This window comes from Bos taurus, chromosome 14, assembly GCF_002263795.3.
Source record: "Bos taurus isolate L1 Dominette 01449 registration number 42190680 breed Hereford chromosome 14, ARS-UCD2.0, whole genome shotgun sequence".
Classification (NCBI taxonomy): Eukaryota; Metazoa; Chordata; class Mammalia; order Artiodactyla; family Bovidae; genus Bos; species Bos taurus.
In genome coordinates, this window is record NC_037341.1 from 32,089,496 (window position 1) to 32,112,677 (window position 23,182).

The 23,182-nt window shown below is 36.7% G+C and overlaps 1 protein-coding gene across 1 annotated transcript in view; it reads left to right on the top strand.

Moving 5' to 3' along the window:
- The window catches only part of PREX2 (phosphatidylinositol-3,4,5-trisphosphate dependent Rac exchange factor 2), a 293,528-nt gene that overhangs the window by 112,087 nt on the left and 158,259 nt on the right, over nt 1–23,182 (top strand). The window contains 7 exon segments of the mRNA NM_001192526.2: nt 242–342; nt 7,812–7,915; nt 10,562–10,611; nt 13,553–13,628; nt 18,579–18,651; nt 21,115–21,257; nt 21,414–21,506. Of these exon segments, the coding sequence (NP_001179455.1) occupies nt 242–342; nt 7,812–7,915; nt 10,562–10,611; nt 13,553–13,628; nt 18,579–18,651; nt 21,115–21,257; nt 21,414–21,506 (640 nt within the window).

A 23,182-nucleotide genomic window follows, 5' to 3' on the forward strand; every position in this document is an offset into this window, starting at 1 on the left:
TAGTTATTAAATAGAGTTTAGGTAAGTCTGAATGTATGGACATGAGTTTTCTAGAATAGAGTCCAATGTAAATATATATGGGCCTTACATATATGAAAAAATGTATGTAAGATTCACTACAAGCATTCCTTTATATTTTGAGGAATATTCCTTTCATAGCTGCTTGATAAATGCATGGTACAGATAGACTTCCTGGGGAAAAACATAATGATTTAACTTCTTCATTGGATTTCGGTTGCAGTGAATTTGTGTCATGGCTGTTGGAAATTGGAGAGATTCACAGGCCTGAGGAAGGTGTGCACTTGGGACAAGCATTATTGGAAAATGGAATCATCCATCATGGTAATTATTTTATCAATCACCTATTTAATTTATTTTTCCACAAGTTACATTTGCCTTTGTTGCATTGATTGGTTTAGTTTATAATACTTCTCCACATTATAGGATGGTTATGTTTTTTTCCAACATCCTAGAGTGTCTCATGTGTATAGAATATTGTTTCAGGGAATATAGGCTTATGCTGATATATTTGTTAACTTGAACAATTCCAACACAGGCAAGACTTAAATTCCAGTTAAGAATGATGTAGGATTGAGACAAGTTCCTTAATGGTGAGTTCTAACTAGAGTATTTGGGATGCTTCGTGAGTGAGGTGGCCTTAGCACTGGGCATTGTAGAGTAAATGGAACTCTGACAAGGACAGAAGGACATTCTACCCTGAAGAAGTAGTAGCTCTCAGACAGGGGAGTGTGAAGTTCATGGTGGCCTCTTCAGAACTAGCACAATGTCACAATGCAGGCCAGTGCCTTTCACAGATGAATATACTGGGGAGAGGGCTGTGATGAGAAAGGAAGGCATACACCCTAACTTAGCAGCTCTTACGTTGCTGACTGTGGTGTGTGGGACTGCTTTTGAAGGAAGTGAGGAGCTGATGGGCACCTGGAACCAGAGGAGTGACCAAAGTTTGGTTTCCGAGTTAACTGAGGAGTGGAGAGTTAGAGATTAAAGGAGATCCTGCCCACAGGGATCCTTCCTTCCTCAGGAGAAAGAAAGACCAGGGCCCTGTGCACAGGCATGAAGAAAGGGGTCCATTAGAAGCTGAGAGCATATGTGATACCTCTTTAGACTTGGGAGATGCAGAGTGAGGTAGTATTAGTCACTCAGTCGTGTTCTACTCTTTGTGACTCCATGGAGTGTAGCCCACCAGGCTCCTCTGTCCATTGGGCTCCTCCAGGCAAGAATACTGGAGTGGGTTAACATTTCCTTCTCCGGGGGATCTTCCCGCCCCAGGTACCAAACCTGGGTCTCCTGCACTGCAGGCAGATTCTTTACCATCTGAGACACCAGGGGAGCCCATGAAGAATGAGCGGTGAGATCAGATTTTCTGTGCTTTCTGTCTGGATGACAGAGATAGTTAAAGAGGAGGACCAGGGGGGAGAAGATGAAGGACTGGGGACCCTCCTCCTGCAGGTGAGGGCCCAGCAGGAGGTTGAAAACCTGTGGATGTAACTCTTGAGGTAGAGGGACAGTGAGGTCATGTTTGTGAATCATTTCAAGAGAGCATCAGGTTCTCAGCATGTCAATAAGAAACACCTAAAAAAAAAAAAAAACAACAAAGCAATGATCATTGAACTAAGAATAAAAGCTTGAGGAATTTCTCGTGCAAAATGTGCAAGAAGAGAAAAAGACAAGGAACTGGGACTAAATACGGATATTTGGCTATGGAGTTTTGATGTTTGTCTTTTTCCCTAAATTAGAGTGAGATGCAAATAAACTAGATTCTCCAAATTTCCCCCCAGCACAGTAGATGTTGCCAGTATAATGTCCCCATCTACCCAGATAGGAATCATCTAGCATTCCTGTTCCTTCCTCATGCCATGAAGTCCTGTGAGCCCTACTAACACACAGGTCACTAATCAGACTACTGCTGTCCCAGGATCCCCACCTTCTTCCCAGTCACCACCTTCTTTGTCCTTGTTTCAGTGTTCGTCCTCCACCCCTGTAGAATACTCTGCAGGAAACAGCTGAAGAGACCTTTTAAAACATTTATAAGATCTAGGTGTTCTCTTGCTTACAGTCATCTACTGGCTTCCCATTAAACTTAAAGACAAGTCCAGATTTTTTATGTAAATCTCTTACCAAGGCTCTTGCACATAGCCCTACATGATAGAGCCCCTGACTTCCTCTCTGAGTTGTCTGTACCTAACTCTTTACGTGGCGGCCACCCTGACCTTCTGTCTCTTCTTTGAACACTCCAAGATGACTTTTCATGTAGGATATTTGCTCTTGCTATTCTCAATCAGCAGTTGCTTAGTAATCCCTAATAAATGTCAGGGACCTTTCTAGGTCCTGGAGAAACAACAGTGAATGAATTGACAGATGCGGATGTATTGGGTCTCATCTTCCATGACACTCTGCCTTTTAGAATCCTACCCAGTCCCCATTATTTCAATAAACTTCTTTTAAATTTTTGCTATTTTTTTCATGGACTCCTTATCACTCTCTGAAATTGTCATGTTGTTTCATTTATTTCTTTGTTTAATACTTCTCTCTATCTCCCATCCCTACGCTAGATCTCAGTCAAAATAGAAGCACCATGAGAACAGGAGCCTTGTGTGTTAATGTATAGCAAATGCCTACAATGCCCAGAATATATAGGTGCCTCATTATTATTTCCTGAGTGAGTGAATAAATGAATGGCTATATTTTGAACAAACAGATAATACTGAGAAGTTGTATATGATTTTGTACTTGGTCCATTAATGTCATTAAAACTCCATTTAGCATTCAGTGTGCTAAAAGCATCATCCAATATCTTATAAGTTAAAGTGAAAAGATACTGAGCTAGATGGCTTTCCTGTTTGTGTTTGACTTTCCCTTCTAACCCCACCTTCAGGTATATATTGGGACAAGGATTGAATGTATTTGTTTTATCCTATATTTTATTGAAGATAAAGGAGGTGGCACATATAGCAGTTTTGTGTATAATCATTAACTGTCAGAAATGATTATTCTTTTCCCATTCCAGACTGTATAATTCCAGGGACTATGCATTACCCATAGAACAAGGAAGGCAAAATCTGTTTATGGACACTTTGTTTATTCCATTATTCCTTACTGATCAGTTATTCCTTACTGATTCTTTCCTTCTTTCTACATGGGAGATATTATGCTAGGTACTTGAAGGTATGTGTACATGAATCAGGGATATTTTTTCTATGGTCTGATGGTTTTAAGCCCATCTTTTTACTTTGTTCATTATGAAATCCAGCTTTGATATATCTCCTTTCAGAGAAGACAGAAATCTACTAGGTTAGGAGAACTAATTTTTTGCAGGGACTTTTGAGAAGGAAAGCTGTATTGGTTAGCACTAGCTGCTGTAGTAAGTAAACCTTCCCAACACATTATAGGAGGCTCACATTATAGAAGCTAATTTTTTACTTACATAAAATTTAGTTAATAGTGAAGGATGAGGTTGTGGCATTCGGCTGTGTATAGGGTTTTGGTGCCTGATATAGCCTTGACCATCTTCAATCCAGTGTTCCTAAATGTCACCTTGGAGGAACGGTGGTTTTTTGTTTGTTTTAAATAGGTTTGTACATTTCCCATTGTATATCATTTTTGTGCACATACCTGTGGACACAACTCAGATATGTGATTGCTTCCCTGGTGGCTCAGCTGGTAAAGAGTCTACCTGCAATGTAGAAGACCTGGGTTTGATCCCTGGGTTGGGAAAATCCCTTGGATACCCACCCCAGTATTCTGGCCTGGAGAATTCCATGGACTGACTCTCTCAAAGAGTCAGACACGAGTGATCAACTTTCACTCACTCACTCACTTGACTGTAAAAGACTCCTAAAAACGTCCTGTAGTTGCATATGCAGGAAAAACAGAAGCTAACGCAATTTGGTAGTCAGTTACTTAATTTCTGCCCCTGAGGCTTAGCTCCTAGGTCAATATAAAATCAATGAATATATGAAAGCTAGAATAATCATAATACATGTGTTAATGTTTTACAATGATATCTGCAAACAGTAGTCACAGAAATCACTTTTAACACTTTTATTTTCAGTTGAGGTTATTGTGACTCCTGCTGCTAATCTGAGTCACTTTAATCCTTTATGAATTAGAAATAACACATAAAAAGAATAGTCTTAAAGCTATCTGTCAACAATGGATGCTGCTATTTAAATTGTTTAAAAAATTATGGATATGTAACTTTCTATACTTCTGTGTGATGAGTTAACTATATTTTAGAAAGAGCTACTTCGTTTGCTACAGTATTTTCTTTTTTGACTATGAGATACCTTGTGACAGATAACAGAATATTGGAGAAGCTTTATTTCCAATGCTGGAAAGGTCAGGGCATGGAAAGAGGTTGTCCTTTCAAAGGAGCTGTGAGATTATTTTCAAGTCAACTATCCTCTCTTGCTTTATTTCAACATAGATGACCCAGAAATTGTATGAGGAAGAGTTGCTTGTTTGTTTAGTGAATTGAGTTCTAAAAACAGAAGAAAGTGAAAGTGTTAGTCACTCAGTTGTGTCCAACTCTTTGGGACCCCATGAACTGTAGTCTGCCGGGCTCCTCAGTCTGTGGGATTCTCTAGGCAAGAATACTCTAGTGGGTATCCATTCCCTTCTCCAGGGGATCTTCCTGACCCACGGATCGAACCTTGGTCTCTTGCACTGCAGACAGATTCTTTATCATCTGAGCCACCAGACATGACTGTTATGGGTGGACTTTACAATTAACAAAACTGTTATTACTTTCCCTGAATACATTAATAGCTAGGCAAACATATTAAAGTCACTTTTAAGTTGGTACAAAGTTGATGTGGAATGATACTTATTCAATATCTTCATGAACATAGTTATCTAGAGTCTGACCAGTTCAGGACTGCTAAAAGATCTGGAAGGAATCACAGAGGGAACCACCCTTATTCATTTTAGTAATATAAGTATCAAAATATTTTTAACTACCTCCTTCTAGAAAGAGAAAAAAATCAACAACGTAAACCTTTTTTTGAATGGATATCATAATTTCAGTCCTAATCAACTCTCCCCAGGCTCAGTATTGTCTCCAATAGGAATACAATTTTGAAAAGAAAGTAGTAGGTAAGTTCTGAATTAAAATTTATTTTGAAATTTCAAACACAAGAACGCTTTATTTAACTTAAAAGAATTGAAATATTTATTATATGATTAACTCTTTTTTTTCCCCTGAGAAATCTAGCACTGAGTACACTCCATGAGTATTGTTTGATTTTGATGACCTGTGTTATTACTGTTACTACTATCTGATCAGCTGTAGTGTCAGATTTCACATGTTAGAACTTTTGTCACTGGAAATAATGTTGTTTTTTTTTTTTAAGTGTTCACAATTAACTAATAGAGGTTCTCCCAAAGTATGGTTAGAGAACACATTATGCAATTTCACATTAATAATTTTATTAGGATGAAGAAATAAGAACCAGACAGGCTAGTTTCATTAGTATGTGATTTCAGCTGCATTTTAGTGAAAATAGAATTCCTAAAATAAAATTGAATGAGTCATCTGTTTTAAAAGGAACCAGCAAAAAAGAAAAAAAAGTCGACTATTATTGCTATTATTCACGTTGCAAATATTGCTGGGAACTTCATCAGAGGCTGAGCCTTGCTATACTGGGAATTCTTGGGTTGGGACAGCATATACTTTCTCTGTGGTAGGTTGATAATGTTCTTCTTATCTGGCTCTATTATTTGCATTAAAAATGCTTATGTGAGAATTCTGAGGGCTCATTCATTATAGCCAGTGGTGTGCTGAAGTTGGCTGGTATAAGCTCTAGAGAGCAGATGATTAAATGTTTTTTTAAAAATTGCAAGCTGATTGTTAAGCACAGCTATTATTAAAATGAAATGACGTAAATATATAAGTACATATATTATAAATTTAATATATTCTTAAATCTCATCACTTCCTAATTCTTTTACTACTTTATTGTTTATGGACTTGGTATTATTTGTATCTACTATTTTTTTATGGTGGGAATACTAAATAATCATGTGTCACTGCATGTCTAATTCTGTGTTTAGTGACTTTATTTGGGGAGCTTGAAATTGGCCAGTGTGGGAATTTTTGGTACCATGGATATTGGCAAATTATACACATCAGTGTTCCTTCTGCCTCGTCACCAGAGAGACAGCTGTTAAACATTTGCCAGTACATTCCCGGTAATGCCCAGTGTTGCATAGTTGTTTAAAAGATGGTATTAAGCAACCTTCCTCATCAGCTAATAAAGCCATTCCCTCCTCAGGAAGTTGGGGGGAATAAATTTCAGTGCAGAACTATTCACTATTTTTCTAAGGGAACAGCTACAAGTTACAGATTAACCCAAGAATTATGATCAAAATCACAAGAGTTTACCTTACAGTGAAGGACTCCATTTTTTAATAGGTTGACCCACCACTTCCTTTATTGTGGCAGGAGACCTTTGGACCCAAGTTTCCTTGAATTTTGGAATATCAATATAATCATTTATTTCAATGACTCTTAAGGGATAAAAATGAGAATTATTAATAGGTAGATTCTGTAGGAGAAATAAATAACGTTCTGAAACATGTTGTAGGATTTCAAAATATTTCTTTTGATTTTATTTTTCTTTCACATATGTTTTTCTTTTTGACTTAACCTAGAAAAAGAGATGCCAAAAGGTGATGTTGTCTTTTTGGCAGCAGTCATATCTCAGTTTTATGGCTATTAAGTCATTCATTTGGTTTGGATAGGTTAGGGTGAAATAGCTGAAACTTTGTATACGTGTGTGTGTGTGTGTGTGTTACAAGTCTCTTGTTTTTCCTATGGATTCACCTAAAATGGTTTATTAGAATTAATCCTGACAGGTTTTTCTCTCTCTTCAACTTTTTTAGCAAAAAGTAAAGGTCAAAGTCTTCTATCTAATCATGAAAATAGAACCCATTGCAATAAATCATCTTTTCTGCAAATGTTGCATTCCCTGTAAAGAAACATTTAAATGTAAACTCTTTGAGATTTAATTTGAGGTTTTTCCTTTCTAAAACAATTATTTTTTTATTAGACTACCTATAAAATACTTCTGGAAAAAATAAAACTTGAAAGTTTAGAAGGAGTCTTTATAAATATGAAAATCATCCTAAGAATGAAAGTGAAGGGTGACCACTCTCACTTTCCATTTAAGAAAAAAAAATTAAACAATGTAAAAGAAAAGCATTTGTAATGTAAGAAAACTGTTAAAAGTTTGTTATCAGTTACGTATTGAATTTATCTAATGTACTCTGGAGATTTAAACACAGGATAAATGGTTAAGATCCATGTATGTGTGGTCTTGGCTTGATTGCTATAAGATAAGACAGATAAATGCTAAAACTCACTTCTGGGGCTGAGAATCAAATTATGACTCACTAACTGGAGTATCTGCTATTTGAAGGGCACTTTCTGCTTGACTTTGAGCATTGTGAAGAAATAGAAAATACATACTCATTTATTAAAGTATATATATATACTATGCTAATATGTATAGTATGTATGGTGTATGTATCTGTTACATATACTATGCTAGCTGAATGTTGCTAACCTCAGTTTAGTTCTTCAGTCCTTCTGTGGAAATCGTAACTATATCACAAAATCTTATCATTAATCTTACTGTCGAAATACTGGATTAGCATTACTATGTTAGGGAAACAAAAGCTTTTGGTAAAACTAAAAACTTTTGGTATTTGGGAATGTGTTTTACAAATATGTTTTTATCTTCTACTTTTTAGATTGTCAGGATTTTAATATGCTGTTCTTATATTCTTAGTTACAGATAAACATCAGTTCAAACCAGAACAGATGCTATATAGATTTCGTTATGATGATGGAACCTTTTATCCAAGAAATGAGATGCAGGATGTTATTTCAAAGGTAATAGCCTCTCCCACAACCTTTAATCAATGGAAGAATTCATGTTGTCCTACTGAAGCAAGATAAAATTTTGTAGGGAGACCAAAATTCTTCTGGTATAGGAAGTTTTTATGTGACATATGGAAACAAGCCTCTTGGTGTTTTCTTGCCATTATAAGAATTGTAATGTTAAATCCTATTGTTTTTTTCTCTTATCTTCTTCTAATGCAGTTGCATCACTTGAAGATTATATCCATTGAAAACTATTTTACATGTAGCAACAAGTGGTCATGATACTTGAATACATTTAACAAAAATACAAATTATAAAATTCATGAAATATCATTTTTCTTTGTACACTTGGGAAACTCTATATTGACATATAATGATCAAGTAGTATGGTGGGTCATTGCATAGATTTATAAATCATCTGTTTGCATTATATGTTGAAATTTTATATTTTAGGAAAAATAATTTTTAAGATATTTGTCACATGTATGTATATATGTCATATGTATGTATATGTACACACACATGAATGTATATATGTATACTTATATGTGTGTGTATGTATATACAAATACCTATATGTATATACATGTATATATGTATTTAGTTCAGTTTAGTCGCTCAGTTGTGTCTGACACTTTGCGACCCGATGAACTGCAGCATGCCAGGCCTCCCTGTCCATCACCAACTCCCGGAGTCCACCCAAACTCATGTCCATTGAGTTGGTGATGCCATTCAACCATCTCATCCTCTATTGTCCCCTTCTCCTCCTGCCTTCAATCTTTCCCAGCATCAGGGTCTTTTCCAATGAGTCAGCTCTTCACATCAGGTGGCCAAAGTATTGGAGTTTCAGCTTCAACATCAGTCCTTCCAGTGAACACCCAGATCAGTCGATCTCCTTTAGGATGGACTGGTTGGATCTCCCTGCAGTCCAAGGGACTTTCAAGAGTTTTCTCCAACACCAGAGTTCAGAAGCATCAGTTCTTCTGCACTCAGCTTTCTTTATAGTCCAACTTTCACATCCATACATGACTACTGGAAAAACCATAACCTTGACTAGATGGACCTTTGTTGACAAAGGAGTGTCTCTGCTTTTTAATATGCTGTCTAGGTTGGTCATAACTTTCCTTCCAAGGAGTAAGTGTCTTTGAATTTCATGGCTGCAATCACCATCTGCAGTGATTTTGGAGCCCAGAAAAATAAAGTCTCACACTGTTTCCACTGTTTCCCCATCTAATTGCCAAGAAGTGATGGGACCGGATGCCATGATCTTCGTTTTCTGAATGTTGAGCTTTAAGCCAGCTTTTTCACTCTCCTCTTTCACTTTTTCACTTTGATCAAGAGGCTCTTTAGTTCTCCTTCACTTTCTGCTATAAGGGTGGTGTCATCTGCATATCTGAGGTTATTGATATTTCTCCCGGCAATCTTGATTCCAGCTTGTGCTTCTTCCAGTCCAGCGTTTCTCATGATGTACTCTGCATACAAATTAAATAAGCAGGGTGACAATATACAGCCTTGACGTATTCCTTTTCCTATTTGGAACCAGTCTGTTGTTCCATGTCCAGTTCTAACTGTTGCTTCCTGACCTGCATACAGATTTCTCAAGAGGCCAGTCAGGTGTTCTGGTATTCCCATCTCTTTCAGAATTTTCCAGTTTATTGTGATCCACACAGTCAAAGGCTTTGGCATAGTCAATAAAGCAGAAATAGATGTTTTCTGGAACTCTCTTCCATTTTCCATGATCCAGTGAATGCTGGCAATTTGATCTCTGGTTCCTCTGCCTTTTCTAAAACCAGCTTGAACATCTGGAAGTTCATGGTTCACGTATTGCTGAAGCCTGGCTTGGAGAATTTTGAGCATTACTTTACTAGCATGTGAGATGAGTGCAATTGTGCAGTAGTTTGTGCATTCTTTGGCACTGCCTTTCTTTGGGGTTGGAATGCAAACTAACCTTTTCCAGTCCTATGGCCACTGCTGAGTTTTCCAAATTTGCTGGCATATTGAGTGCAACACTTTCACAGCATCATCTTTCAGGATTTGAAATAGCTCAACTGGGATTCCATCACCTCTACTAGCTTTGTTCATAGTGATGCTTTCTAATGCTCACTTGACTTCACATTCCAGGATGTCTGGCTCTAGGTGAGTGATCACACCATCGTGATTATCTGGGTCATGAAGATCTTTTTTGTACAGTTCTTCTGTGTATTCTTGCCACGTCTTCTTAATATCTTCTGCTTCTGTTAGGTCCATACCATTTTTGTCCTTTATAGAGCCCATCGTTGCAAGAAATGTTCCCTTATTATCTCTAATTTTCTTGAAGAGATCTCTAGTCTTTCCCATTCTATTGCTTTCCTCTATTTCTTTGCATTGATTGCTGAGGAAGGCTTTTTTGTATGTATGCATATGTGTATATATGTATATCATATGCATGTTTGTACATGCATATGTATGAATGTCACTTGTAGGTGAAAAATTAATAACACAATTTAATCCTATTTTAGTTATTCAGATATTATTTTTTAATATAATGTAACATTTGAATAACTTTCAAATTGGTTAAGATTGTGTAATAATTTCAGAATAATCTATTTCTAAATTTCATTGGTATGTCCATTGACTGATTTTACTTGTTTTTGACATATCTTTATTTTACAACAGGGTGTACGATTATATTGTCGTCTTCATAGTCTGTTTACTCCAGTTGTAAGGTGAGTCTAGTTTCTAAATTCTGGGCAGTTTAAATGAAAATATTTATATTGCATATTAGGTAAATATTATTAAGCTGAACATAGCGTATTTTATTTTTCTTCCAAATGTGAACATTTTGCTCTTAAAGATATTTTAAGTAACAATTTATCTTAAAATATTTCAAAATTTTCTGGAGCTCTAATTATAGAGTTTCTTCTATACTTTTTATTCTGATTTCTAAAATTATTTGCCATTAATTCATAGTAAGGAGAAGGAAATGCCAACCCACCCCAGTGTTCTTGCCTGGAAAGTCCCAGGGATGGAGGAACCTCGTGGGCTGCCGTCTATGGGGTTGCACAGAGTTGGACACGACTGAAGTGACTTAGCAACATAGTAAATTACAGGTTTGATAATGAAATTATCCACAGTCAGTTAGTATTTGATAAATAATAGTTGAGTAACCAGAGAGGATTTCAAAATACTATTTACTAATAAATATTTACCATTATGATTACTTGTATATTAATTTTTTTGTATATTAACTTTTTCAATTAGACTTATGATCAAATCTTTGACTTGTATTTTATGTCAAAATATTTTCTTTTAATCATCTTTTATTGAAATAAGAAGTTTTGCACTTGAAACTTAAGAATTAATTTGATTTAATAATTTTATCAGTTTCTCTATACCATGTTTTTACTTCTGAAGAGATATGCCTTTCTGGTTTCTAAAGAGAAATTAGAATTCATTTTCAGTTTATCCTTTTAGAAACAGAGCAGAAAACTTTGAGTTTTATGTTATGATTACTAATAGAGATAATCAAGAGCAGAATTGTATTTGTAGTATCCACAAACTGATAGAACTGATATAATGTAATATAATAGTAAATTAATTTCAGATGGCCAGATTTCATTTGGAGTTTATTGACTAAAACATATTTTTCAGAACAAAAAAATGAATGTATGATTTCTAAAATGAATGTAGAGGCTTTTCAGTCATGGATATAGAATCCAGGCGTTTGATGGACAGTGTTTCTATTTTTCACTCTGGTTTCCAATTCCAAGGAAATGCAGAGCTTAAAAAAATATTCCAAAAGTTGCTGATTAAGTGTTGGAATGCCCACACTTCAGATCCTGAAAGAGAAAACAGGGTCTTACCTATTACCCCTGAAAATGCCCTGTCCACTTTCATAAGCAGGCTTCACAAAGTAAAAAAAAAAAAAAGAAAGAAACCAGTATTTGTTGATTCTCTGCTATATTCCTGGCACAGACTTTCTGTAAATATTTTGGATAGCATAATGCTAAAAAATGGTTACTTAATAATAGCACATGGGTTTTTTTGTACTTGTATGTGTGTTCAGTTGATCAGTTGTGTCTGACTCTTTGAAATCCCGTGGACTGTAGCCCATCAGGGTCCTTTGTCCATGGGATTCTCCAAGCAAGAATACTGGAGTGGGTTGCCGTGCCCTCCTCCAGGGGATCTTCCCAACGCAGAGATTGAACCCAGGTCTTAAACTAATAGAAACCGATACTGGATTATTTTTTCATGTCATGTGTGTGTCTGTGTGTATGTAGGTTTTATATATGAGAAAATGTGTTCTGAAAATATATTTTAGCCACGTGAGATTTTTTATCAAGAAAGTTACATTCTAAAAGAGCTGATAAGAAGGAATTGTTCTTTGGCTAGAAATGACAATGGTTTATGAGTTGTCAAGGGTAAATTTATGGGGAAAAAACCCATAAAGCAGATGGAATGTGTGATAGTCATGCTTTTAATATGTATGAACTCAGCTTATGAAAAGAAAAATGACTTGGGTGAAAAAATCGATAGAGCCACATGTATTCTATAAAAACTACCCTGTCCTTCTTTTTGACACGTATGGAAGCCAAGATGAAATGGATGATGGGGTGTCAGAAACGGAGACAGATTTTAAAAGATTAAAAAAAAAATCTGCTGTTGATTACTGGCTAACCTAGTACATTCACTATTGAAATTTCAGGAATTTCAGTCATATTTTGGAGAGCTTTTTATGAGAGTGGATGAAATGATGTCAATATTAATTGTAAATTGCTGACAGAAGTTAAAAGAACCATGAATATAGCCAGTAATTATTTGTCACGTCAAGTTGATTGCAGTTTGGATTTTTTTTTTTTTTTGACATTTTGAAAGACTCTCCTTTTCTCATTCCATTTTGATTTAGGCCAGCAAAATAAATGAATCATAGATTTCTGCCCTTGGGGTCTTGTTCTGATCCTGAGCACTTTGTAGTTATCTAACTAGACTTTGAAAGATTTCTCAGATCCAGGAACTTCTGCAGACAGGAGAGTCTGCTCTCGGTTCCCTTGGCTGCCTGGGGATGTGGTGTGACTAAGGCCATGCTGTGATCAGACAAAATGACAAGGTTCTTCGTGTGTTTCCCTCTGGGGAGGCCTGAGGTCTGCCACTGCTGAGGCAACTGAATCATCCTCCAGGGCAAATCCGGCCTACCTGGAGAATTCAAGAGCAGAAATGCAAAGGGTGGCTTTATTCTCCACATTTTGAGGAGTTCTTTCGTAAACCCTATCTTGATTTAAAGGGAAGGAATTCTGTTTTATTATTCTTTTGTTAATGAGCAATTATATTTCTAGCCAAGTTATTACCAGATAACATAGCAGTAATAATCAATTTGGATATAAGAAAATGTGGAAGAAGAAATGTCCTGTTTTGGTATGCTTGTGGGTTCCTTCTCCTGGTGTGAACTGATGAAGGGAATTGTCAGGTGTTGCGTAAACCTTGTAAAGCTCCCTTATTTACATGTAAGTGGGGCAATCATTTCAGAAATCAATTCAGATTCCATCGAGTAAACTTTTCTGTTGCACACTGATACTAAATGAAGTGATCCTGGTGCTTATTTATCCCCCTCTTTTTTTCCCCCTTACTTACCCTCTTGCTTAGTGTTTTTGGTTTCTCTTTCCTTTGTAGAGATAAAGATTATCACTTAAGAACCTACAAGTCGGTCGTTATGGCCAACAAGCTGATAGACTGGTTGATTGCACAGGTAAATAGACAAATAGAAATTGCTGAGTTACCTTCATGGCTGCTTTAAACTTTGAGGTGATTTAGGGATTTTAAAAACTCCCTACTTGCCAATGAGACACAGTGAAATGACTTGACCAAGTTCATACAGCTGGAATGAAGCAGAATTAGGATTTGAACCTGGATCATCTGATTTCAGAGTTTTCACTTAATTTTTATGCTGTATTGTCTTTCAAGAGGGAGATGTTTTGTGATTCAAAAATATCAGCTGAGATCCATTCAAAATACTAAGTGTAATTTGAATATCACTAAAGAAAAGTGTGTATATGTACTAAAGTTTCTCATGTTTTGTTTACAGATTTTTTTAAGGTATCTAATGTTTAGTCCTAGCAAGTTATTCTAGTCACCTTGTGCCGTCTTCTCTGTTAGATGATAATTGTATCTTGATATTATCAGCTTTGGTATCCATCTGCACACATTGTAAATAAGAAAGTGCAGAATTTATTGTGATTGTCACTCTGCTTCTCAGAGTGTGGGAGCTGACAGCTGGTACTGAGAAAATGTTATTTGCAACTCAAGGCATCCAGCCCATTATAATATATATTCAAATATAAATTTATTTAGATGTTTTATCATACTAGATTAACTAATAAATAATCAAATGTTTTCCACGGGTTAAAGGAAAGGCCAAGAAAACTGATATTTGCTTTGACAGAACTTACTATTTTGGAGAAGGGAATATGGCTTGGTTGAAATGCTGTTACATTTGGATATTTGGATATTTGAGTCAAGTTAGTTTTTTGTTATTGAAGAAAATCATCTACATCTTTTGTTACAAGTGAATAATAGTATTTGATGCTCAGTCATGGAAATGTTTATTTTTGCCTTAAATATAAATGTTTAATTCGTATTTGATTTATCTGTGCACATACTTCTTGAAATTTTTATTATTTAATATTAACTTCTAGACTATCCAGGAATACCTGGTTTTACATTTAGTATTTAGATTTATTTTATTGAGAAATTAAGATCTTAAAGCAAACAGTTCTTTTTTAGATAAAACCCAAATTCCAGTGTTCAATGGGTTTACTAGTGTGAAAACCATTTATAATATGTTGATCAGTGCATGTCATTGGGATTGGTTCTATGTTTGGTAATAGAGTTGAAATTTCACATAGAAATTATACTGTTACAGAATTCACATGAATTCTTCTACGTTGATTATGTGAGAAAACTGAAGAAAGTTTTTTTTTTTTTTTGAAGCAAAGGCTAATACTGAATAAATATTTAGAGTTCTGACAAAGGAAGTCAGTCATCAACTTTTTTTTTTCCTTTTTGGCACTTTTACTTTCCAAATATGAACATTAAAAGACTAAAAGAAGTTGCTCAAAACCCAGACCAAGTTGCAATTCTCTTTTACTTCAGGTTTTCTTTCTGGTCTGTTATGGCAGTGACTGTAGAAATGCTTGTGCATAGTAGAATTGAAATTGAAATGGACTAGGATACAGGTAATCTGGTCTGATGACAGCTTTGCTGTTAAGCAGTTATGCAAACTTGCGTGAGTCACTCAGTCTGTCTAGATTTTATCTTCACAACTGTTTCCTGCTTACTGGAATAACTATATATATCAGCTCTTCTCCATCACTTAGGAGAAGGAAATGGCAACCCACTCCAGTGTTCTTGCCTGGAGAATCCCAGGGACGGGGGAGCCTGGTGGGCTGTTGTCTATGGAGGTTGCACAGAGTCAGACACAACTGAAGTGACTTAGCAGCAGCTCCATCACTTAAGCTTTATGATTCTGATAGTGTAAAACTTGCATATATGTAAGTATCAGACATAATTAACTCTAGCTTTAGATTAGGACAACATGGGCTGGCTTTGAGGAGAAAGGTATGGTAATGGAATGATAAGAGAATGGTAAATTAAAGTTCTTAAGCTAAAATGAACAAGAGATTTTATTTTAAAGGAAGAGTCTCTTTCCACCAAGGCCGTCAGTTGAATAATAAGTGTATACTTTTGGTGATTATTAAAACAAGCTTTTACTGTGAATTTAACATTTAAGCAGGTGCTTTGGTGATTAAAATAAAAGAAGCCAACAAAACAGAAAGCAGACATGGTTCCTGCCTTCAAGGGACTGTTAGTCAGTTGGGCGGATTTTTATACTTCCTCTAAGGCTCTGCTTCAGCATCATCTCCCCCAGTAAACTGTGCTGGATCCTCCAGACTTGGCTCAGCATCTTCCTCTGTGGTCCCAGTTCCCTGGATGTATCTGTCTTAGATAATCCCACTTTATATTGAAACTGTCCCCGTGATTCTTAGGGTGGGGGCTGGTTAACTTATGTGCCAGCACCTAGTATAACACCTGTTTGGGGGTATTGACTAAATTGGATGACGGTGGCATCACTGACTCAATGGACATGAGTTTGAGCAAACTCCGGGAGAGAGCGAAGGACAGGGAAACCTGGCATGCTTCAGTCCGTGGGGTAGCAAAGAGGTGGACACATCTTAGTGACTGAACAACAAAACAACAACTTATATATTTTAAGTGACTCGGTTCTTCAGATTTCAATTATGAGGGCAGGGAAGTGTTTTGTGTTTGAGTGTTTTACTCTGTTACTTCTAGCACTTAGCACACTGTGTAGCAAAAAAAAAATCTTTTGTGTGAATGTATGGACATTACTAACAGATTTTGAAAAGAGTACAGATGCATTGTCTAAAGATACAGATTGTAATTCTCGTGATCATTGACAGGAGGATTAGGGAGGGTAGAGTTGTTATAGCATAAGGTGGTACTTGTGTTGATCCTTGATAGACTGATAGGTAGAATTTAAGGCACTGAGTGGAATGAATGATTCCATGAATGAGAACGAGGATGGAAATAAACAAAAGGGAGTCCTGCCAACAGTCTGGAAGCCAAATTGATGACAGCAAAGGTGACCTAACCTTTGGAAAATAGGTCTGGAGGGGTATAATGAAGTCAGGGTTATGGGAGGCATGCAAAGCCCAACACAGAATGTTGATACTTTATGATTATAAAAAATGAGAGTTAGTTTAAAGTTTTGGTACATGGTATTCCTGTGTGTGTGCAGGCTTAGTCCCTTCAGTCCTGTCTGACTCTGTACGATCCTGAGGACGATAGCCCTCCAGGCTTCTCTGTCCCTGGAATTCTCTAGGCAAGAATACTAGAGTGGGTTGCCCTGCCCTGCTCCAGGGGATCTTTCCTGCATCTCTTAATGTCTCCTGCATTGGCCGGCAGGTGCTTTACCACTAGCGCCACCTGAAAAGCCTAGTATTCCTGCGTAAGAGTTTAATTCTAAGGACTTTCCTAGACTTTGCCTTCCAATGCAGTGGGTACAGGGTCAATCCCTGATCCGGGAGCTAATATCCCACATCCTTGTGGCCAAAAACCCAAAACATAGAACAGAAACAATATTGTAACAATATTGAATTTAAAAATGGGCCATACCAGAAAAAAGTCTTTAAAAAAACCAAAGAAAATTTAATTCTATAATGGCAATATTAGAGAAAGTACAGGAGTACAATATTAGAGACAGTACAGGAAAAGAATTATGGCAATTTAGAAGTAAGATGAAGAAACACTGGATTAGGGTGCTGACATAGGAATGAAATAGAAGCCAGAGAGAAGAAAGGATGGATTTGGTAGAGTATTGTTGTTGTTCAGGCACTCAGTAGCTCAGTCATGTCTGACTCTTTGTGACCGCATGGACTGCAGCATGCCAGGCTTTCCTGTCCTTCACTATCTCCCAGAGTTTGCTCAAATTCATGTCTATTGAGTCGATGATGCCATCCACCCATCTTATCCTCTGTCTCCCTCTTCTCCTCCTGCCCTCAGTCTTTCCCAGAAGAGTATTGTACCTAAGAGCTAAAAGATAGGGCTAGAAAAAAATGAGATAATATGTAAGAAAGCACTTCTTAAACTGTAAAACATACAACTGTAAGGTTATATAGACACAGATACAACAGATATATACATATATACATACATATTCATATACATAGTCCTGTTGGTATCTAGGAGATATTGGTCACAGGACCCTTGCAGGTACCAAAATCCACAGATGCTCAAGCCCCTTGTATAAAATGCATTTGCATATAATCTCCCATATCTTTTAATCAACCTTAAGATTACTTTTAATACCTGATGAAATGTAAATGCTATATAAATAGTCACTGATGCTGCAAATTCTAGTATTACATTTTGGAACTTTCTGTTTGTTTTTTTTTTCCTCTGACTAGTTTTGATCCGTGGTTGGTTGAATTCTCAGATGCTGAAGCCGTGTTATAGAGGGAAGAGTGTATATAATTCATACTTGAATGAATAAAATAGATGTTTTCTAGATAAAAATCATCACAAAAGGTTGCATTAGGCTTTCTTTTGGGGATCAGTTATGTGAGCTAATTTTTATTTTTTCTGGCACGAGAGTGAAAGAGAAGCTTGCATTTGCTGACTCCCCTGAACAACATACTCTTAGGGTCTTACAAGTCACACTAGATTAATAGGTTTCTTTGGAGGCACTTAAAGAGCAAGGCCATTTGGTGGGAGGTGATAGAAGAGATGATGCATAATGACTTTTACTTAGCAAGCTTTATTTAGTGAGTTTTCAACTATAGGATATTTCTTTGATGCATAATTAGGATATATGATCAAAGAAATAAGGCATCATTTGTGGTAGCAATAAATTGTAGTTACTCATGTATTTTCATTTTTAATCAAGCATAATTTTTCTCAAGAAATAGTAAATCTTTGTTTTTAATGTCAAAAGAAGATATTTTCATAATCAAAGGAATGTTTGATAACAATTAAATGCATTGTCAGTGGGCTTCTGAAAGCAACATCAGCCGTAATGTATGAATGGCTTTGTCAGGACAGTGCTGAGAATGTCAAATGTGGTTTCAATGCAGCAGAATCTTCGGTCGCCTGTTAACTTGTACAGGGCTTTTGTGGTTGACAGGGGGATTGCCGCAGCAGAGAAGAGGCGATGATATTTGGCATTGGGCTCTGTGACAATGGATTTATGCACCATGGTAAGCATATTTATTCTGGAAGCTTCCAGATGTATTTCACTGTTTTGTTTTCTCAAGACATTGGGAGTCTCTCAGTGGCCAGGGAAGTCCTCTAAAGATGAACCAGCAAGATTGTCTGGGTCTTGCCACATGTCCCTGTTGGGGCACCATGTCTGCAAGCAGTGTCTCCACAAGTATTATCTATAAGTTGCCATGACATTTTTCTGTTTTTCTAGACTGGTTCTGAAAAAGCAAGAGCTTGAACTAGAAGTTAAAAAAAACAGCTCATGTATCTCTTTGAAACTATTCTAAGTCAGACCCATGGGTTTCTTTTTTTTTTTTTTAATGCCAGTATATATTAAAATGATTAAATGAGAGCCTATATAATTGCATATTTATAGTGATTTTTTAAGAAAATACTTTCAAAATTAGAGAACAAAATTATAAATTTCTGGAAAAAAGTTTCTTTTTGACTACTAATTAAAGATTGAATTCCTTTCTTGTTTGTTGACTTCATTTCTCTTAAATTTATAAAAGTAATGAGACTTAGTTTTCCCTCTCTATTCATACGATCTTATAGATTCCATAAACGCGAACCATCGCTTTCCATTGTTAATAATATTTGCTTATGTGCTTATTTGATAGCTCTTGTGCCTATTGGCCAATTATATTCAGAAATTACTTTTTCTGAAGCAATAAGAACAGAAAAGTAGCAGTGATTTTGAAAGCCTCTTTGATTATCATTTGTTCCTTTGGGACTTCCATTACATCCCAGTGTCTCTGGACCACAGGAAATACTGGTCTTTGAAAAGCCAATTATTGAATGGAAGGAATGACATCATTATATGGAATTAAAACTATAATATCAAGCTGAAAACCTTCAAAGATTTTGATGATTTTTCTCTTTAAAGCATCAGCAAGCATCAATTTAATCTAAATATTTATTTTAAAATATTGGGTTGCAGTAAAGTTTTTCCCTATGGAAGTCTCTGTCAGTAAAGGCACAGCCAGTTGGGCTCATGCCTGGCCTTATGGATGTTTTCTCTCCCTGCCTTTAGACTGACTGTTTGGTGGAGGAAAACAGCAGTAGCAGAAACACCATGTGAGTTTGGGGAATAAAGCAGGTCATGTCGGCAAGGCCTACCTGTGTGAGTGCTTCAGTCCTGTCCGACTCTTGCAGCCCTATGGGCTGCAGCCCACCAGGCTCCCCTGTCCAGGCAAGAATACTGGAGTGGGTTGCCATGCCCTCCTCTATGTGATCTTCCCGACCCAGGGATCAAACCTGCATCCCTTATGTCTCCCACATCAGCAGGCGGGTTCTTTACCACTAGCGCCACCTGGGAAGCCCTAGGCAAGGCTTACCTCGATCTCAATTATATTCTCCTTCCTATTGTCAGCTACAAAAGGCTTGTGTTGCCTTTAATTTGTGGTTGGTAGTTTCATTCGTTAAATTTATGTTGCCAGCAGTTTTCCATTTAAAGGTCAATCCATACATATAACTGATCAACAGTTATGATTTGAAACTCCATTAGAAACAAAGGAGCTATCTTTTTTTTTTTTTTGCCTACTGTATGCCAAATTATTTACATTTGTTACATTTTAGTTTTGTCCAACATTATGAAGAAGATTTTATTGCCCACATATTATCGATGAGGAAACTGAAGTTCAAGGAGTTTAAGTAACTTCCCCAGTATTGCTTCCAGAATAAGAATATAAGGATAGATAAGTAGAAAGAAGATTTCTCTTTTAAGACACTTTGACAGCTGTCAGGATCTCACTGAGAACAAATTCTTTCTATCAGTATGTAGCCTTATTTTTAAAAAAGGCTAACAAAACTTATACCTTATATCATTAGAGCATGTCAGGCAGCTTGGGACTTTGGGGGAAAATGTTAGTATTCAGATAAAAGGGAAAAACTGACCTTTGCAGAAATAAGGTTATTTGAGAACAGTGTTTTTATGCACATGACTAGGAATTGGTGGAAACTAAAATCACATTTCACCCAGAAGGCAGATTCTGGTTTGAAGTGTTAGAACAAAAGCAACTGCGATGAGAATTGCTCACACACATAAAGGCTACATTTAACCCATTTGAATTTTCCCATAATTGTGCAGGATATTAAAAACAGAAATGTTTTTGTCTTTTACTTAAAACGTTTACTGCAAATTCAAAACCCTGTAGGATTCTATGTTTTTAATTGCATGCATTTTTAAAATTCAATATAATCTTTTGAAAGTAAAAGTTGGATTTTAATCTGGAAGGCAGCAGATTTGGTTAAGTCAAAAAACTTTATCATGAAAAAAAAATACTACTTATCTTTAAAAATTCAGTCTTTTAGGTAACAGTAATTGAAGGAAACATCAGCTTGAAATTATGGAAATTAAAAAGTATCGTTGGGATATTTGTGAATGTAACTTGTTCCAGGCTGGAGGTCTGTCAGTATGGAAAATGAGGTTGATTTGGGCTCGCTCTCTATTTCCATAGTGCTTGAGAAAAGTGAATTCAAAGACGAACCTCTACTTTTCCGTTTTTTTGCGGATGAGGAAATGGAAGGGTCAAATATGAAACATCGGCTGATGAAACATGATTTAAAAGTTGTGGAAAATGTTATAGCTAAATCCTTATTGGTAAGTTTATTACTATGCTGTGCAGATTTTCTTCTTCATTAGACATTGATAGATTACATAAACATGTTTGGTGATACAATGTATCATTTCAATCTGTTTGATTTGTAATTTTTTTCATAGTTGTTTTGTTAGTCATGTTAATATTTTACATTTCAGATTAAATCCAATGAAGGCAGCTATGGTTTTGGATTAGAAGACAAAAATAAAGTTCCAATAATAAAGTTGGTGGAAAAGGGGTCTAATGCTGAGGTAATGTAAATTAGTGTTTTTATTTAAACTTTTTGTCTGTGACATACACATTTAAAAGTTTTTTAAAAAACTGAAATCAGCCTTCAAGTATCTTTATTGAAAATAATGACTCTGAATAATCTTATTCTGAGGTTTTTTGTAATACTGTTAGGATTTGTGAAAGAGGGTGTCTGAGTACCTAAGGAGAGTGGGGGAGGTATTGTAAAGATGTACAGCTTCAACTTGACCTTGTAGGAGTCCAAGCGGTTTAGTCCATGTCTGATTCTAGTCTGCAACCTGGTGGAGACTGTATAGGGTGGGACTGTTATGCATGTTACATGATTCTTCCACTGAATCAAGAGCTGTGTTTTCTATTTCCCTATCACTTAAATTTTTTTATTGTGGTAAAAGGCACATAATATAAAACATACTATTTTAAACATATTTAACTGTACAGTTCATTGGCACTAAGCACATTCACATCGTTGTGCAACTCTCACCATCATCCAGCTCTCAAAAATTTTCACTTCATAAACTGAAACTCTGTCCCCATTAAATCATAGCTGCCCATTTTTTCTCCTCCCCTGTCCCAGCCCCTTGTGCCTGGGATCTGCCAGTGGACTTTCTGACTCTATGAATTTGACTATTCTAGGTACCTCGTGTAAGTGGAACCAAACAGTATTTGTCTGCACCCAGTGTATATTGGAATGCATTTTTAAGCTTAGCTTAATATATGTCCTACAAACAGATGGCACTTTCTTTCCACCCCCCCCCCATGCTATACAGTAGGTTCTCCTTAGGTATCTGTTTTATACATTAGGTAGTATGTGTATCTGCTAAGATCATGGCATCCAGCTCCCTTGTGTGTGTGTGTGTGTGTGTGTGTTAGTCACTCAGTGTTGCCCAACTCTTTGCTACAGACCCCATGGACGGTAGCCCACCAGGCTCCTCTGTCCAGCCCCATTACTGCATGGCAAACAGAAGGGGAAAAGGTAGAAGTGTGACAGACTTCCTCTTCTTGGGCTCCAAAATCACTGTGGATGGTGACTGCAGCCATGCATGAAATCAGAAGGCCATTGCTTCTCAGCAGGAAAGCAATGACAAGCCTAGACTGTTTTGAAAAGCAGAGATGTTACTCTGCTGACAAAGGTCTGTATAGTCAAGGCCATGGTCTTCCCAGTGGTCATGTATGGTTGTGAGAGCCGGACTGTGAAGAAGGCAGAACACCAAAGATTTGATACCTTCGAAATGTGGTGCTGGAGAAGACTCCTGAAAGTCCCTTGAACAGCAAGGAGATCAAACCAGCCAATCTTAATGGAGATCAACCCTGAATATTCACTGGAAGGACTGATGCTGAAGCTGAAACTCCAGTAGTTTGGTCATCTGATGCGAACAGATGACTCATCGGAAAAGTCCCTGATGATGGGAAAGACTGAGAGCAGAAAGAGAAGAGGGTGTCAGAGGATGAGATGACTGGATGGCATCACCAGTGCGAAGAACATGAACTTGAGCAAACTCCAGGAGATGGTAAGGAACAGGGAAGCCTGGTGTGCTGCAGTCCATTGGGTCACAAAGAACTGGACATGACTGGGTGACTTAACAACAACATCAACAGTGTGTGTGTGTGTGTGTGTGTGTGTGTGTGTGTGTGTGTATGAAAGAAAAAGAAAGTGAAATCACTCAGTTGTATCCGACTC